Genomic DNA, 18,145 nt, shown 5'->3' on the forward strand with positions numbered 1-18,145 from the left:
GGTATCAGCTAGCCTGCATTAAAAACAGTGTGACCCGCTCCACAGAGCACCTGAGGCAAATCACTTATAACACCAGACTAACCATATGTCTGTGTCGATAGAGTAATTTTTCAAATATAACTGACCTGCATCACATGAATGATCGCATTTTGAGGGACTATTTTATAGCAGATCAGCTTATACAAACATGAAGCTGATGCTGCACAAATATAAGTTATTTTAAATGATTCTATGGACACAGACATTTATATGGTTAGTCTGGTGTTATAAGTGATTTGCCTCAGGTGCACTGTGGAGCGGGTCACACTGTTTTTAATACAGGCTAGCTGATACCATAGAAATGTGCTAGCCTTGCATTAGCCTAGTGCCACGAAACTCTTCAAACAGAAGAACTGCATGAATTACAAAAAAAATATCTCCAGGTACAAGCAACACTCTGGATAACTAGGAAATGAGGCCCTATGTCAACAATCCTGAAATATCCCTTTATCCTCTTTACTCCCGCCTGAACCGAGAGCATTTTCTCCAGTTCAGCTTTACCCAAATCCTGTAGGCCAGTGTAACACCTCATTTGAAAGCTAAGATCTACAAAACTAAATTGATCTTTTTCCTCACATCATCAGATTTTTTTCCATCACTTTTTCGATTTTTTTTGTCACTTTTTTGTCACTTTTTTCTCAATTTTTCGTCAATTTTTTCTCACTTTTTTGTCAATTTTTTGTACATTTTTTGTCCATTTTTCGTCAATGTTTTGTCACTTTTTACACATTTTCATCCTTGTTTTCGTCTCAGTTTTGTCGCTGTTTTCACACCTTTTTTCCAGAAGCTTTTGGATTGGGGTAAAGCTGGAGAAAATGTGCTCGGTTCAGGTGGGAGTTAAGGGGTTAATATAGAAGCTGCAGTTACACGTATGACCTGAGGTGGCAGTAGTGAGTATAAAATAGCCCCTTTTAAAGAAAGCGTAAATGTCTAAGTAAATACTTTCATAAACATTACTTACTGTATCCGTGTCTAGCCTTATTTAGATTTCCAACCGTGCTGAGCCTTAAGCCACGCCCCCGTGAAGTCTGTCTTACAGTGTTTGCAGTATGAGTGTTATTCACACGCCTTGACATGTTTGGGTCTTTAAGCCTTCATTGGCTTTAATCCAGTCAGATGGAGAGAGTGTGTTTTGAAAGAGACTAGTTCCATTTATAAACCAGGAAGGTTGACTCACAGGTTTGAGATGTTTACAAAGTGTTATTATACCAGCTCTACTAATGCAGTACAAGCAAGAAAAGTCTTTCAATACCAAATACTAGTACAATTGTCTTGGAAAGAGCATGAAGAATAACATCAGTAAAATCCCTTTGCTTTATAGATGATCATATTATTTCTGTACATGTCTATTCATTTAGGAGTAAAGTTTAAGTTTGAATCAGATATTGTTGTAACACTTTACATTACGGGCCGGTAAGTCCTTGGAACTTACAGTGGTAATTCTAGATACTTATTGTGGTACTTACAGTGGTAAATACTAGTAATGATACTGGTACTTACAGGTACTTATTGTGGTGCTTACAGTGGTGTTTATGGTGGTACTTACAGTGGTAAATACTAGTAATGATACTGGTACTTACAGGTACTTATGGTGGTACTTACAGTGGTGCTAATGGTGGTACTTACAGTGGTAAATATTAGTAATGATACTGGTACTTACAGGTACTTATGGTGGTACTTACAGTGGTGCTAATGGTGGTACTTACAGTGGTAAATATTAGTAATGATACTGGTACTTCTAGGTACTTATTGTGGTGCTTACAGTGGTGTTTATGGTGGTACTGACAGTGGAAATTCTAGGTACTTATTGTGGTGCTTACAGTGGTGCTAATGGTGGTACTTGCAGTGGTAAATACTAGTAATGATACTGGTACTTCTAGGTACTTATGGTGGTACTTACAGTGGAAATTCTAGGTACTTATTGTGGTGCTTACAGTGGTGCTTATGGTGGTACTTGCAGTGGTAAATACTAGTAATGATACTGGTACTTATAGGTACTTATGGTGGTACTTAAAGGATACTATAGTGAAAAGTACAAGGTATGTACTTCTAGAAACAGTTGTAACTCTTAGTAATGAAGGTTCTTGTTTTCCCTCATGCTGTTTTATGTTGTTTTATTGTCACACAATCCTAGAAATTACTTCTGTTTGTAGAAGTACCTAATTTACTACCTATGAATTGCTGCTGTAGTATCCTTGAATTACCAGTAAGTACCAAAGTAAATAGAAGTACAACCTTCATTACTAAGAGTTACCCCTGTATCTCTTAGTAATGAGAGATACAGGGGTAACTCTGTGACTCCCTAACCCTAATCCTAACCCCTAACCCCAATAACTGGTATAGGGCTGTCACGGTATGAAAATTTTACCTCACGGTTACTGTGACCAAAATTATCACGGTTTTCGGTATTATCGCGGTATTTTTTTGAATGTGTGAGCTTTCGCTTTGCAGATTTGGGAAAATGCCTCAGACAGTGATCAGTATTAAATTCATAAAACTGCCGCGAGAGTGAATCTGCCACCGGGAGCCCCGTAGCGCACTGTGCAGTTGTGCGGAGGTATCCGGACACGGCTTATGCTGGCGGTGGCGCTGCAGCCGCACTATGGGGCGACTCGTTACATTCTCCCTCAATCCAAAGTCCCACATCAGCATTTCAGCTAAAACGCTAACGTTAGCTTCCTGCTATAGAGGGAGACGGTCACGCTAACGTTAGCTTACAGCTATAGAGGGAGACGGTCACGCTAACGTTAGCTTACTGCTATAGAGGGAGACGGTCACGCTAACGTTAGCTTACTGCTATAGAGGGAGACGGTCACGCTAACGTTAGCTTACTGCTATAGAGCTGTGGGAGACGGTCACGCTAACGTTAGCTTCAGCAGAGGAGACGGCGCCTCATGAGGCTCACTTTGCCTAAACCGCGGGCGCGGTAATCCACCGCGGTAACATGTTTTTTCAAAAACTAGACGGTAATTATTATTGTCAACATTTTCACCGGGGTTTACCGCTACACCGGTAACCGTGACATCACTATACTAGTAATTACCACTTTTAGTGCCACAATAAGTACCACTGTCATTACTCGTAATTACCACTGTAAGTACCACGGACTTACCGGCCCGTAATGTAAAGTGTTACCGATATGGTAATTCAAAAGTCTGTAATTTTCATTCTTCAACAAAGGTTCTTGAGTCATCCTCTGTACTGTGTGGTTGAAGTGTCAAACGTTTCGACTGTAGATAAAGACCACAGGGAGGAGTTTAGCTCGGCTCAGTCGCTCCCCTTTATTAACAGTTACTCTCGCCTGTGCACTGCAAAAAGTATTTATCTAGATCAGTATAAACATCTCAATTTGAGCATAATAATCCAAATTTTAGTTGTTTTGACTAGTTAAGAAGTTGTTGGGCATTTGTCCTGGATTATTTCACTTGTTCTGAGATGTTTCTGACTCGTTTCGATACATTTCGTCCTTATTTCAGATCATTTTCTTTGCCAATGGGGTAAGAAAATTGGTCTTATCTCATTGGCAATTTTACTTTCTTATTTCAAGCGAGATTTACCCTAGAACTGGTCTGAAATGTCCTCAAACAAGCAAAGTAAACTCGGTCCGATCAGGAAAAGTGTCTAAATGAGTGAAAACCGCTCAAAACAAGAAACATTTCCTCAATTCAAGTCATTTACACCAATGCTTGATATTTACTTTTTGTAGTGTGGGTAGTTATGAGTCTTTGTAATTCTAAATCCTAATGACCTGCAGTAACTCACACTTCAGTTTCAGTCAGACCGGCCCTCCTCTCAGCCGATCACTGCTCATTACCTGCCTATCGATCTGTCCCGGGCCGAGTTTCAGCCTCATTAGCACGACAGAGCTCTTGTTGTACAGGAGTGACAGGTGAAATCTAGGTCCACCTTTCCTGTTCATGGACCAAACCAACGTTCTGTAATGTTCAGTGTATTTAAATAGTTTACAGAACCACTTCTCCGATGATTTGAACCTGCCACTTATCGCAGAAAGAGCATCTTGAGTGTCTTGAGCACAGCATGTTTTACTTGGAAAACAGCGCTGCCAAAACCCGCAGACAGTTTTTCACCCTCGGAAACACTCAAAAAGCCGTCCAACCCGAGCAGCTCTGGTGGTGCCCTGCTTCTCCGGGAACTGACTAGAAGTCATCATCCCCGCTTTTCACAACAGCGGTGCTTCACGATTGGATTAAGTTATAAAACATCAAATTCCAATGCTCAGATGTCAGAACGTATTTTTAAAGGTCATATAATGCTTTTTATATGGCCTTTTATAACTACTTTAACCAATTAACTCCCACCTGAACCGAGCACATTTTCTCCAGTTTGGCTTTACCCCAATCCAAAAGCTTCTGGAAAAAAGGTGGGGAAATAGTGACAAGACTGAGACAAAAACAATGATGGAAATGTGACAAAAAAGTGAGAGAACATTGACAAAAAAAGAGATGAAAAATTGATGAAAAAGTGGCAAAAATGTCACAAGAAATTGACAAAAATGCGGAAAAAAAAGTGATAAAAATTGGACCAAAAAATGACAGAATTTTGATGAAAAAATGACAAAAATGTGATTAAAAAATTGACGAAGAAATGACAAAAATGTGACAAAAAAGTGAGAGAAAATTGACAAAAAAGAGACGAAAAATTGATGAAATAGTGGCAAAAATGTCACAAGAAATTGACAAAAATGTGGAAAAAAAAGTGATAAAAATTTGACAAAGAAATGACAAAAAATGTGACAAAAAATGACCAAAAAAAAGACAAAAATATGATGAAAACATTGACAAAGAAATGACAAAAATGTGACAAAAAATGACAAAAAAGTTACAAAAATGAGTTGAATACCTAACAACAAAATGATGGAAAAAAAATCTGATGACGTGAGGAAAAAGATCCTCTCGGTTCAGGCGGGAGTTAAGAGGTTAGTTAGGCTATATGCAAGTTAGCCATTTTATACTCACTACTGCCACCTCAGGTCATAGGTGTAACTGCAGCTTCTATATTAAGCTCGTGCATGATCAACAACATTTTGAGCGACAGTGCAGGATTTTAGAGGCAGTTGTGGTGAACAGGTCTGGGCTCATGACATTGTTGGAACATGTAGGGGGAGGAAAATACTTAATTTTAACATTTTTAAACTCTGTATAGTCCCTTTAACCTCTTACCCTCCGCCAGTTTCTCCGGTTCAGCTTTACCCAAATCTAACAAGTTCTCACCTGGTGCTTACAGCATATTGGCCAGAGTAACGCCTCAAAGCCAAGACCTACAAAACAGATCCTTTTCCTCGCATTGCTGCCTTGTTGTTGTCACTTTTTCACATTCTTTTTCATCTCATATTTGTCAGAATTTGACACATTTTTGTTGTTTTTTTTGTCACATTTTTACTATTTTTGGTCACATTTTTTTTTTTTTTTTTTTTTTTACATTTTTTTTTTTTTTGTCACATTTTTATTTTATTTTTTTTCTCACATTTTTATTTATTTTTTTTCTCACATTTTTATTATTATTTTTTTTCTCACATTTTTATTTTATTTTTTTTCTCACATTTTTATTTTATTTTTTTTCTCACATTTTTGTTTATTTTTTGTCACATTTTTTTGTTTTTTGTCACATTTTGTTTTTTTTGTTTTTACATTTTTATTTATTTTTTGTCACATTTTTATTTAAGTTTTTTGTCACATTTTTTGTTTTATTTTTTTGTCACATTTTTATTTTATTTTTTTTCTCACATTTTTTATTTTATTTTTTTTGTCACATTTTTGTTTATTTTTTGTCACATTTTTTTATTTTATTTTGTACGTTTTTATTTATTTTTTGTCACATTTTTATTTTATTTTTTTGTCACATTTTTATTTTATTTTTTTGTCACATTTTTATTATTTTTTGTCACATTTTTTTGTCACATTTTTTGTTGTTTTTTTTAAACATTTTTATTTATTTTTTGTCACATTTTTATTTGATTTTTTTTTTACACTTTTTCCAATAAGCCTTTACATTTGGGTAAAACCAAACTGGAGAGAAAGTGCTCTGTTCAGGTGGGAGGTAAGAGGTTAATTTTGCCTTCGTATATTTATAGTATGACTCATAACTAATGAACGTGTTTAGAAAATGCACCCTTTCTTATGCAGATGTAGTTCAATGCTGATCTATGCGAGGTAGTGAGTTTGATAAAGACTGAATATGCAGAATGACTGACTCATGTGCAAACATAACACTGCTTTTTGGCCAGATAAACCCCCTGACTACTTGACTACTGAGGTGTGTCATCTCCAGGTCTTGAAGGACATGATGACAGCCATTGATGCCGACAGCAGTGGCACCGTGTCTCTGGACGAGTGGGTGAACGGAGGCATGAATAATGTCCCTCTGCTGGTGCTCCTCGGGCTGAAGGTAAACGTCTCTCTCTGTCTCACTCTCATTGTGGCTTTTATTGCTGTTTTCAGACTTTTTGACAGTGATTCTTTCTGGAAATGGTGCCGTAACCAGTAATAGGTTGTGTCCATGTGGCATCTTAACACTCTGAATGCAACTTAGTGCTGTCAAAAGATAATAAGATAATATGCAAATGTAAAATATGTAAGGATTAAACAACGAGGATCCGCATTAGACGGTTATAATGCACGACGCGGAGTCAAGAACACCACGACACAGTGTTGTTCCTCCTGCATTATAACGTCTAATGCGGCTCCTCGTTGTTTAATCCGCTTATACCAGGGTCCCACAAACGTAAGGTTTATAATAAATGTTTTTTTCATTGACTAAAGTCACTAAATCTGCCAGACTACGGGACTATTTTGTGTGGGTTATTAGCCGGTCACTGAAGGCTGGTCTCAGAGCGAGTCATTCTCCGCAGCTATTACGAGGATCTCAGTCAGGCTCAACGACACAACATCAGCACAGAATCACAACACAACAGGACTAACCCGGAAACACTTTTCCCTGGAAGTAAACACCGATATGCGGCACTCGTGGGCAGGAGTTATTTCACTTTTACGCTGTTTAACCTGAAGCTAAAGCTAGCTAGCTCAACCAGCTCAACTGTTTATGGAAACAGCTGCGGTGGAGTCGCTCACACCTGGGCCCCCCCAACTCAAACTTTTATGTTTGACTTTACTAATCCAGACAAATATGCTTCAATGCAGGATCATTTTATGTACGCCTGAAAATGATGAATAGCCCTAACCGTTTTCAATAGAAATGTAAAGCTCATATGTTATTAACAGTAGCTAACCTAGCTGCTCACTCTCCTCTACAAACATTTAGCAAACGTTTTGTTTTGGCCAAAAACGTTGAAATTAACACAAAATCCATCTCATACGTTCCTGTCAGTCACTAATTACGCCTTTATCTGATTCAGCTGTGTCATGCGTTGCTATGGCGACGCCACAGCGGAGTGATATCCCAGTGATTTAACTACCGGACTACGTGTGCGGTTATACCAAAATAATGCACCAGCCAATCAGAATCCAGTATTCACCCAGACCATGGTGTAATGACTCTTATCTTATTAGTGACAGGGTCCATTATGTTTGGTAATAGTTATTGCTCTTCGCCCGAGCCTTTATGACTGCGCTGAATCGTTGACCTATATTCCCTCTTTGTCCTGGGCCTCTTGATCTACACACAGTATTTGCCGAGTCAGTGTTATGGGTGTGGTTCAGTCATCTGGCTCCGATCTGCTCCTACAGTATTTACCGATTACAGAGTGCACTACACAATGTACTTTAACTAACTTTTGATCCGTATGGGAGCAGGGGAGTCTGTTCAGGAGCAGATATTATGATGCGGTTGGATGAATATGAGATGGAGGTTTGCAAGAGTCCAGGGTTTGAGCCCTTTTTATGGACTTTGTCTGCGTTACTTCCGAGTTCTCCAGCAGTAGTTTCCCCCAAAACGTGGAAGTCTCAGCCTTTTTCACGTCACATACCCGAGTCTTTCATTTCTACTCAGTGTTTTTATTTTTGAAGAAGTCAATTACACTGAGAGTTATTTGTATTTAAAGTAGCGAAAACACTGAAAATGCCAAATCCAAACACTCTACATTCAAACCTTTTATGGAAAAAAAACTTTGTCTTTTAAAATTATATAGAATTGTTATTTTAATTGATTTCGAACAATTTAAAAACAATGATAATACAAGTAATGGATACCAATACAGCAAGTGTTCAAAAAGGAGTGGGTTGAAGTGTGACCTTATTTAGTCCCACCCCCTACTTGATATTTTTACAGGTGCAAAAGAAGCTCAAATCTAAAAAAAAATCTAAATCTAAATCTGATACTGTATTATCTCTGTAGAGAAATTAGTTCTCTGCATTTGACCCACAGTATCGCACCTGGCTGGAGGATTTAACCTATTGCACATGTTTTTTTTATAACCTACCACTAACCTACGCAGACACGGGGAGAACATGCAAACTCCACACAGAAATCGTTCTTCTTTTACAACAACCTGCACAACTCAGTATTTACAACAATTGTTTTACAAACTATGAATGTCTTTCCACAACATACACATCACGGCCATAGAAATCCAGCGACAATAATGTTACTGATTGTATAAATTGTTGTTTAAATTATAATTAATATCCAGCTCTATAGTTTGTGAAGACCATGTTTTTATACATAGATTTAAATTGGCAAACTGTGGTACAAATATTACTTAGTTTCACCTTCTTTTAGATCTGAAATAATTCCAGCTCTATGTCTCTCAGTGCTCCAGTGTTGTTGAATAATGGGTCAAATGTGTTAGAGACTATAAAGTACAGTATATTATATCAAGGCCGTGGGAACCCAGGGTGCTGAGGGCGCTGCAGCACCCCCTGGTGGATAGTTTGTGAACTGCAGGCAATATCAACCCCTTAACTCCCACCTGAACCGAGCACATTTTCTCCAGCTTTACCCCAGTCCAAAAGCTTCTGGGAAAAAAAGGTGTGAAAATAGCGACAAAACTGAGACGAAAACAAGGATGGAAATGTGAAAAAAGTGAGAAAACATTGATGAAAAAAGTGACAAAAAATGTACAAAAAAATTGACATAAAAATGAGAAAAAAATGACGAAAAATGGAGAAAAAATTAGCAAAAAATTGACAAAAAAACGAGAAAAAATGTACGAAAAATTGAGAAAAAATGGACGAAAAAGTGACAAAAAATTGACAAAAAATGAAAAAAATTGACAAAAAAGTGACAAAATTTTGACGAAAAAATAGACGAAAAAAATGGATGAAAAATTGAGAAAAAAATGACGAAAAAGTGAAATGACAAAAAAATGACAAAAAAAGACAAAAAATAGACAAAAAAGTGAGAAAAATTTGTCGAAAAAGTGACAAAAAAGTGACAACATTTTGACGAAAAAATAGACGAAAAATTGAAAAAAATGGACAAAAAAGTGACAAAAAATTTACAAAAAATCACAAAAATGGACAAAAATTTGACCAAAAAGTGAGAAAAATTGCAGAAAAAATGGACGAAAAAGTGACAAAAAAGTCACGAAAATTTGACAAAAATGAGACGACTGCCCAACAAAAAAGTGCTGAAAAAAAAATCTGATGTGAGGAAAAAGATCAATTTAGTTTTGTAGGTCTTTCAAATGAGGCGTTACACTGGCCTACAGGATTTGGGTAAAGCTGAACTGGAGAAAATGCTCTCGGTTCAGGCGGGAGTTAAGAGGTTAATCAATAGGATTTATGCACAGAAGAAGTATTTTGGGGGTAAATATTGTCCCTCTGCACCCCCTAACTAAAACATCTTCCCACGGCTCTGCATTATATAAACTTACCATTGTCACGAACACAAATGATCAAAACAAGATCACCTTTCCTGTTAAAACCATCTAGTAATAAAGTAAATATCATTTGTAGAGCGCTCATAATAAAGCAATACAATGATGCAAACATTGACAATCAAATGCAAAAACTATAACAAAGGTCGGCAGTGAAAGCAGCACCGACTCCGAGAGGCTCATGTCAGAATCTGAAAACAAACAACTCCGCGTTCCCACAAAATCGCTTGAGCTTTATTTAGTTTTCCGTGATTTTTCCGAGCCGCTGCCCTGGCGAGCTGGTTTTGGTGAGTTCAATGTCGGGGACTTTCCCTCGGTCTGTTTCAGTGGATATTTGAGGCCTGTGTTTGGACTCTGTTCAGAAGTCGTACTGTTGCCAAAACACAGTCGTGAGCTCGATAATTAAGTAAGAGTCGGAAAAAAAATCTGTAGTTTTCAAGTTGCCAACAAACAAAACTGAGTCATATCCTATTTTCAGAGGATAATGAGTGAAATCACTACAGCAAAACTCTACGCTACAAAAAGTGAATATCAAGCATTGGCTTAAATGACTTGAATTGAGGAAATGTATCTTGTTTTGAGCGGTTTTCACTCATTTAGACACTTTTCCTGATCGGACCCAGTTCACTTTGCTTGTTTGAGGACATTTCAGACCAGTTCTAGGGTAAATCTCGCTTGAAATAAGAAAGTAAAATTGCCAATGAGATAAGACCAATTTTCTTTCCCCATTGGCAAAGAAAATGACCTGAAATAAGAACGAAATGTATCGAAACGAGTCAGAAACATCTCAGAACAAGTGAAATAATCTAGGACAAATGCCCAACAACTTCTTAACTAGTCAAAACAACTAAAATTTGGATTATTATGCTCAAATTGAGATGTTTATACTGATCTAGTTAAATACTTTTTGCAGTGTAGGATTCAATCCCTAAATTCCAAGTGAAATTATGCTGAAATTAAGGCCTTAAAAGTCATTAAAAAAGCATTAAATCGGATTCAAACTGCCATTAAATCTGTTTTCCTTCCTGTATAGTACTATTCCTTAGAGACAGAACCCACAACAATGACATCGCTCAACTATTTTTACTGAATACATGTTTCAAAACCAAAAAAACTAAACACAATAATCTGTAAATTCAGATTTACATAGATTTATGTCAATCTGAAGTTTTGACTGAAATATGACACAATCCTTTGCTCAAAAGTTCCTCCTTGTGTCCAATTTATTTTTGAATATGAAATTTCCCCTCATACCCCTGAATGATTGTTTACTTATAGAATGAAACATGGCAAGATTTTTTTGCATTTGTTTATGCAAATAGTTTAATATATTGCAAAAACCTGTCATTGATCAAGACAGGTGCTGAAAAGTAAAAAGGTTATTTTTTGGGGGCATGTTGCACCTAATTAACCATTTGATCTTGCCAAAACTACAGGATTAGAGCCACAAATCCGACATGTACATCAGACAGTGCTGTGAGGTGGTAATGGTAAAGGACTCCCATAATATTAAGGCATAAAAAGCATTGAATCTGACTTGCTGCAGAAACCCTGCATTGGAAAAACCAACTGAAAACAAGGCTCTTTTTTTAACCAAGCACATTTTCTCCAGTTTGGCTTTACCCGAAACCTAAAAGCTTCTTGAAAAAAAGTCTCAAAATAGCGACAGAAATGAGACAAAAACAAGGATGAAAATGCAACAAAAGAGTGACAAAAATGTGACAAAAAAAAAGTGACAAAAAAGGCACAAATATTGCAAAAACCCACAAAAAAAGTGGCAGAGAGAAAAAAAAGCACAAAAAAGTGATGACAACGCGGCAACAATGCGCGGAAAAAGCTCGGTTTATATGAGTTTTGTAGGCCTTAGCTTTTAAATGAGGCGTTACACTGGCCTGTCGGCTGTGATGACTTAATGGATTGGAGTAAACTGAACTAGACATTTTGGTTAAGGCGGGGCTTAAGAGGTTAAAGGCTCTTTACCCCATTTTTCTTACAAGGTGTGAAATTAAATGAGTTTGTCCTCCTGCAAAGTATTGAATATGCAGTGGTTGGTGAATAAAGACTGTCCATGTTATAGGTTGTTGTCATGTGATATCACAACTTTCTAAAGAGCCTATACAGACGGCATCTCAGGAATCGCCCATATATGGTCATTTTATGAAAACAGTTAAGGGGAAAACAATTTTGAAAAAAATCTAAACTTTCTCTTTTGGACAAATGCCCAACAACATCTTAACTAGTCAAAACAACTAACATTTGGATTATTATGCTCAAATTGAGATGTTTATACTGATCTAGTGAATTACTTTTTGCAGTGTGACCCCCCTGAAAGTTGCTCATAGACTCACCCGTGTGAACAGTGTCCGTAACGTGACTGTATTTCTCGAGCTTCGGTCCGTTTTTCGAGGGTGAACCCGTGCGTCGGCCCACGCGCTGTTCTCCTGTGTCATCGCGAGGCTGTAAAACGTGGTAATATGTGCCACTTTATTCAGTTTCATCTTATTATCGCAGTTACTCATGAGTGGGTGTGAAAAAACCACCACGCGAAGGGGAGCTCATTGTAGTGTAGTGTTTATGAATAGCTTGTGAAGAATAAAACACAAAAGAGTGCATTTTACATCCGCCGCGGTGACGCATATTCCCGGGTAGAATGACAACTGTTACTCTCAGATTAATAATGTCTTTTAATCACATCTTTTTTTTTCATTTTTCCAAGATGACGCAAAAAGACGGGCAGCACCTGTGGAGGATGAAGCACTTCAACAAGCCGGTTTACTGTAACGTGTGCCACAGCATGTTACTGGGGCTCAGGAAGCAGGGCCTGTGCTGCACCTGTGAGTACCGCAGGTCGCCACCAGAGGGCGACACTAACGATATGCTCAGCCAGTTTATGTAAGGATTAAACAACGAGGAGCCGCATTAGAAGGTTATAATGCACGACGCGGAGTCGAGAACACCACGACACAGTGTTGTTCCTCTTGCATTATAACGTCTAACGCGGCTCCTCGTTGTTTAATCCGCTTATACCAGGGTCCCACAAACGTAACATTTATAATAAATGTTTTTTTCATTGACTAAACTCACTAAATCTGCCAGACTACGGGACTATTTTGTGTGGGTTATTAGCCGGTCACTGAAGGCTGGTCTCAGAGCGAGTCATTCTCCGCAGCTATTACGAGGATCTCAGTCAGGCTCAACGACACAACATCAGCACAGAATCACAACACAACAGGACTAACTCGGAAACACTTTTCCCTGGAAGTAAACACCGATATGCGGCACTCGTGGGCAGGAGTTATTTCACTTTTACCCTGTTTAACCTGAAGCTAAAGCTAGCTAGCTCAACCAGCTCAACTGTTTATGGAAACAGCTGCGGTGGAGTCGCTCACACCTGGGCCCCCCCAACTGAAACTTTTATGTTTGACTTTACTAATCCAGACAAATATGCTTCAATGCAGGATCATTTTATGTACGCCTGAAAATGATGAATAGCCTTAACCGTTTTCAATAGAAATGTAAAGCTCATATGTTATTAACAGTAACTAACCTAGCTGCTCACTCTCCTCTACAAACATTTAGCAAACCAAAAACGTTGAAATTAACACTAAATCCATCTCATACGTTCCTGTCAGTCACTAATTACGCCTTTATCTGATTCAGCTGTGTCATGCGTTGCTATGGCGACGCCACAGCGGAGTGATATCCCAGTGATTTAACTACCGGACTACGTGTGCGGTTATACCAAAATAATGCACCAGCCAATCAGAATCACCCAGACCATGGTGTAAGAGGTAAATAATATGTTTGAAATTGAACCGGAGTACCAGGAGAAACCCTACACAGACACAGGGAGAACATGCAAACTCCCCACAGAAAGGCCTCCTCCCCCTTTTCTGAGCTTTATCCTCACGTCTCTTTAAAGTCGTGTGTCCTTGTGTCTCGTTTACAGGCTGCAAATACACAGTGCACGGCCGCTGTGCCAACAGGAACCCTGCCCCCTGCACCAGGACCTACGTCAAGTCAAAGAAAGAGACCGGGGTAAAAAGAAACACAACGTCACGGCTTCACTGCAACAGAGAGATGATGACATGAGCTGAAATTGATCTTTTTTTATTCATACCCAGTGTTTTTCTGGGAGTTTAGACCTTAGTCTGTAAAGAATGGACTAAGCGAGGGCGGCTTCCTTCATAGTTTTGAGTGTGGGTTAATGGAAGCTCAATCGTGCCGGCAATTTGACTGGGTTTTTTGAGCCGGCTCCTAGATTTGAAATCGGGCAAAAGATAAGATAATGTTGCCAGTGTTGACCTCTTACCACCCGCCTAAAACGAATGCCTTCTGTCCTCTTTGGCTATTATATAGGGATGTGTAGCACCTCATTTGAAAGCTAAGACCCACAAAACTGATATTTTTCCTCGCGTTATTGCTGTGTTGTGTCACCTTTTGTATGTTTTTTTTTCTTTATTTTTTTTTATTTTTTTGGTGAATTTTTGTCACTTTTTGGTTGAGTTTTTGTCATTTTTTTGTTGAGTTTTTGTCACATTTTTATTGAATTTTTGTCACATTTTTGTTGAATTTTTGTCACATTTTTGTTGAATTTTTTTTCTCACATTTATGTAGAATTTTTGTCAAATTTTTGTTGAATTTTTGTTGAATTTTTGTCACATTTTGTTGAATTTTTGTTGAATTTTTGTTGAATTTTTGTCACATTTTGTCACATTTTTGTCACATTTTTGTCACATTTTTGTTGATTTTTTGTTGATTTTTTGTTGATTTTTTGTTGATTTTTTGTTGATTTTTTGTTGATTTTTTGTTGATTTTTTGTTGATTTTTTGTTGATTTTTTGTTGATTTTTTGTCACATTTTGTTGAATTTTTGTCACATTTTTGTTGAATTTTTGTCACATTTTGTTGAATTTTTGTTGAATTTTTGTCACATTTTTGTCACATTTTTGTTGATTTTTTGTCACATTTTGTTGAATTTTTGTTGAATTTTTGTTGAATTTTTGTTGAATTTTTGTTGAATTTTTGTTGAATTTTTGTTGAATTTTTGTTGAATTTTTGTTGAATTTTTGTCATATTTTTGTCGAATTTTTGTCACATTTTTGTCGAATTTTTGTCACATTTTTGTTGCCTTTACATCCTTGTTTTCTTCTCATTTTTGTGGCTATTTTGGTGTTTTTTCCCAATAAGCTTTTTGATTCGGCTAAAGCCAAACTGGAGAAAATGGGATCCGTTCAGGTGGGAGTTAAGAGGTTAACACATTGAGAGCCAAAAACGGAAAAGTCGTTTTTGTGTTGTTGTTTTTTTAAATTAAGAAACTAGACGCCCTAATACACGTCATGTGTGACTTTGGTCGCTCTGTGATGAACAGAAGTGAAATAAATGATGATCAAAAACGTGTGAAAAGTCACGATCTGGACATTTTATATATATTATTTTTTTAGTCCGAGGACGCGTGGTGTTGCGCAGTGAACAGCTGTAAAGCCGACACTTCTCTCTCGCTCTCTGGAACGAGAACAGTTGAGATTTTAACATTTATCTGAGTTTTTAAATGATGACATTTCATTGGAAAGTCCTTCAGAGCAGAGGTTCCCAAACTTCCAACCCCCAAAATCACTCTATGAACAACTCGGGACCCCCCTTCAGTAATATGTAATTAGCATTTATAATAAGTAAAACATTCAAATCTGGTTTAATGATGTTTGTTTGGTTACTGTAACTTAATTTCACTAAAATATAATGTTTTCGATCAATAATACATCAAATTCAATGTTGGTAATGTAAAAAATGGTGTCTCAAAATCATCCTGCGACCCCCACTTCAGTGTCCCGTGACCCCCCGACCCACACATTGGGAACAACTGCATTAGACCTAGAAACTTCCGGAGCCGGTCGCCATTTCCTTTCGGCTTCAGGAAGTGGAGGCTATAGTTAGTCTATTCTTAGTTTACAGTCTATGGTTTAGATGTTTTTACTATTCGACTTATGTATTTACTTGCTTCGGTAAGACTATGTAACGCAGTTTTCTTTCTGCATTGTCCAAAAGACCCTTAACCTTTTAACCCAGCACATTTTCACCAGTTTGGCTTTACCCAAATCTAAAAGCCTTGTGAAGCCCTTTTTTTTGTTGTGTTTTAGGAACTTTTTTTTTCCTTTTTTGGACGCTTTTTAATACATTTTTTGTTGCCTTTTTCCCCTTTTGGATGCTTTTTTTATTGTTTTTTTGTGTTGTGTTTTTGTTGCTTCTTCATCACGTTTTTGTCGTGCTTTTTTTCAAGAACCTTTCAGATTTGGGTAAAGCCAAACTGGAGAAAATGTGCTCGATTAAGGTGGGAGTTAAGGGGTTAAGGGCCCTTGTACAAATCTATTTATTTTTTAAAGAAGGGGCAACATTATACCACAATTAGCCCCCCAAAAAAGCTACAGTTAATGGTTTGTGTCATACGCTTGCTCCCCACTTGATGATGTCACGAGGTGATGCCCCTCAGATCAGACCGCTTCACTACAGCAGTGTTCATTTTGACAACATATTTTATTTTAGTTTTAGTCTTAGTCTTTTGACTAAAATGTTATTTAATTTTAGTCGAGTTTTAGTCTAAAATATTTTTTTCAATTTTAGTCTAGTTTTCGTCGACTAAAATTGCATGTCAATTTAGTCGACTAAATTTAAGTCTAATTTAGTCGACTTTGCATTGATAATATTCATTATAATCATATTTAATGTTGTTCCTCTGCTTCATGGAGCTGCTCCACATGAACAAAGCTCAGAGCTGATCCTTTAGCAGTGATTGTAAATGATCTGAGGCTCTTTCAGACGGTCAATAGAAGTTTGGATGATTTTAGTCTCTCCTTTTCATTTTTATTTAGTCTTATTTTAGTCGACTAAAATATCTGGACATTTTAGTCATAGTTTTAGTCTCATGAAAAACTTTTAATTTAGTTTTAGTCCAATTTTAGTCGTCAAAAATATCACTTTGACTAAAATTAAGACTAAATATTTTAGTCAACGAAATTAACACTGCACTACAGTCAAACACATCCTGTCTGCGCTCAAATTGTGTCTACCTCAGATCATTTCTTGTTTCTCTCTTCTCTACCGTTTGCATTACTCACTGTTCCCTGTTATCCTTTTTTTTTTTAAGTTATAAAACACAAAATACCAAAGTCGAGATCAAAAGCGTCATTGAACTAACTTGTCAAAACTCGTCACTCAGCTTATGTAATTGGTCCTTTCCGCTCCGCATCCTCTGACTCCGGCTTATGTGCTGTTATTTGAGTGTCCGTGTCTAAAATCTTCCTACACTCCAGGTTCCAACACATGACTGGGTGAGTGGGAACTGCGATTCGAGGAAGTGTGATAAATGCCAGAAGAAAATCAAGAGCCTGCACGGTTTGACGGGCAAACACTGCGTCTGGTGCCACACCATGGTGAGGCTCTATTTTAACCTCCCTGTATATCACCTGCACTGAGTCATCTTTACATAAAAGCACAAGCGACACGTCTTTTCCGAGATGCTTTTTGAGCCTGAACAGGGCTCCAGAAGGACGTTTTGGGTGGGTGGTTTTTCATTTCGGTGCACAAGGGTGTCATCAGAAGTGGGTACAGAAGCCAAAACATATTTACTCAAGTAAGAGCAAAGCAGGGGCTCTTCAAGCTTGTAGGGCGAGGTAATAATCTAAAGTAGAAGTAAAAGGTAGTGGTCCAAATAATTACTCAAGTGAGAGTAAAAACGGAAGAGAGAAAATAGAGAAAATTCTACTGTGTGTATTGAATAACTGTTTGAGAAAAAGTCTGATTTATAAGCAGACATTTATCCAAAAAAACAAGCCTTTTAAAGCCTTTTAAACAGTCATAATATGTCAGGCTAGTAGGCATTTTTTTACAGTCTGATGTCTGATTTTAATGTCTGATGTTATGTTAGAAAGTTTAAAGGAATAGGCCACCGTTTTTACATACTGAGATATGTTCTTACCTAACCTTAGTCGAGTTAATATATCCCCGTCTGGTCTTTGTCCGTGCGCTCTGCCAGGCAAACGGAGCACATACGCAGCCTCTCCCACATGTCACATAGCTCCAAAAAAGCTCACGATAGAAGCTACCAAGCTCTTCCACGTGTTCCCTATTTAAATAAAGTTACGTGAAGTGTTTTCATGCAAAGTATATTTACACAGAAATGTAACATGTCGATTTTATGAATAGATAAAAAGGGGGACTATATTGTGAGGCGTAATGATACGAGGAGCACAGCATCCGCGCAGTAACTCCTAAAGACTTCCCCGCTCACTTTCGTCAATAACCTTTAGGAGTTACTGCG

At 37.6% G+C, this 18,145-nt stretch overlaps 1 protein-coding gene across 1 annotated transcript in view; it reads left to right on the forward strand.

Moving 5' to 3' along the window:
• dgkaa (diacylglycerol kinase, alpha a) overlaps positions 1-18,145 on the forward strand; it is a 68,321-nt gene that overhangs the window by 25,680 nt on the left and 24,496 nt on the right. The window contains exons 7-10 of the mRNA XM_079558807.1: positions 6,328-6,444; positions 12,549-12,666; positions 13,782-13,870; positions 17,139-17,258. Coding sequence (XP_079414933.1) covers positions 6,328-6,444; positions 12,549-12,666; positions 13,782-13,870; positions 17,139-17,258 — 444 coding nt within the window. The remainder of the gene's footprint in view (positions 1-6,327; positions 6,445-12,548; positions 12,667-13,781; positions 13,871-17,138; positions 17,259-18,145) is intronic.

Source organism: Gobius niger, assembly GCF_951799975.1.
Source record: "Gobius niger genome assembly, chromosome: 6".
Classification (NCBI taxonomy): domain Eukaryota; kingdom Metazoa; phylum Chordata; class Actinopteri; order Gobiiformes; family Gobiidae; genus Gobius; species Gobius niger.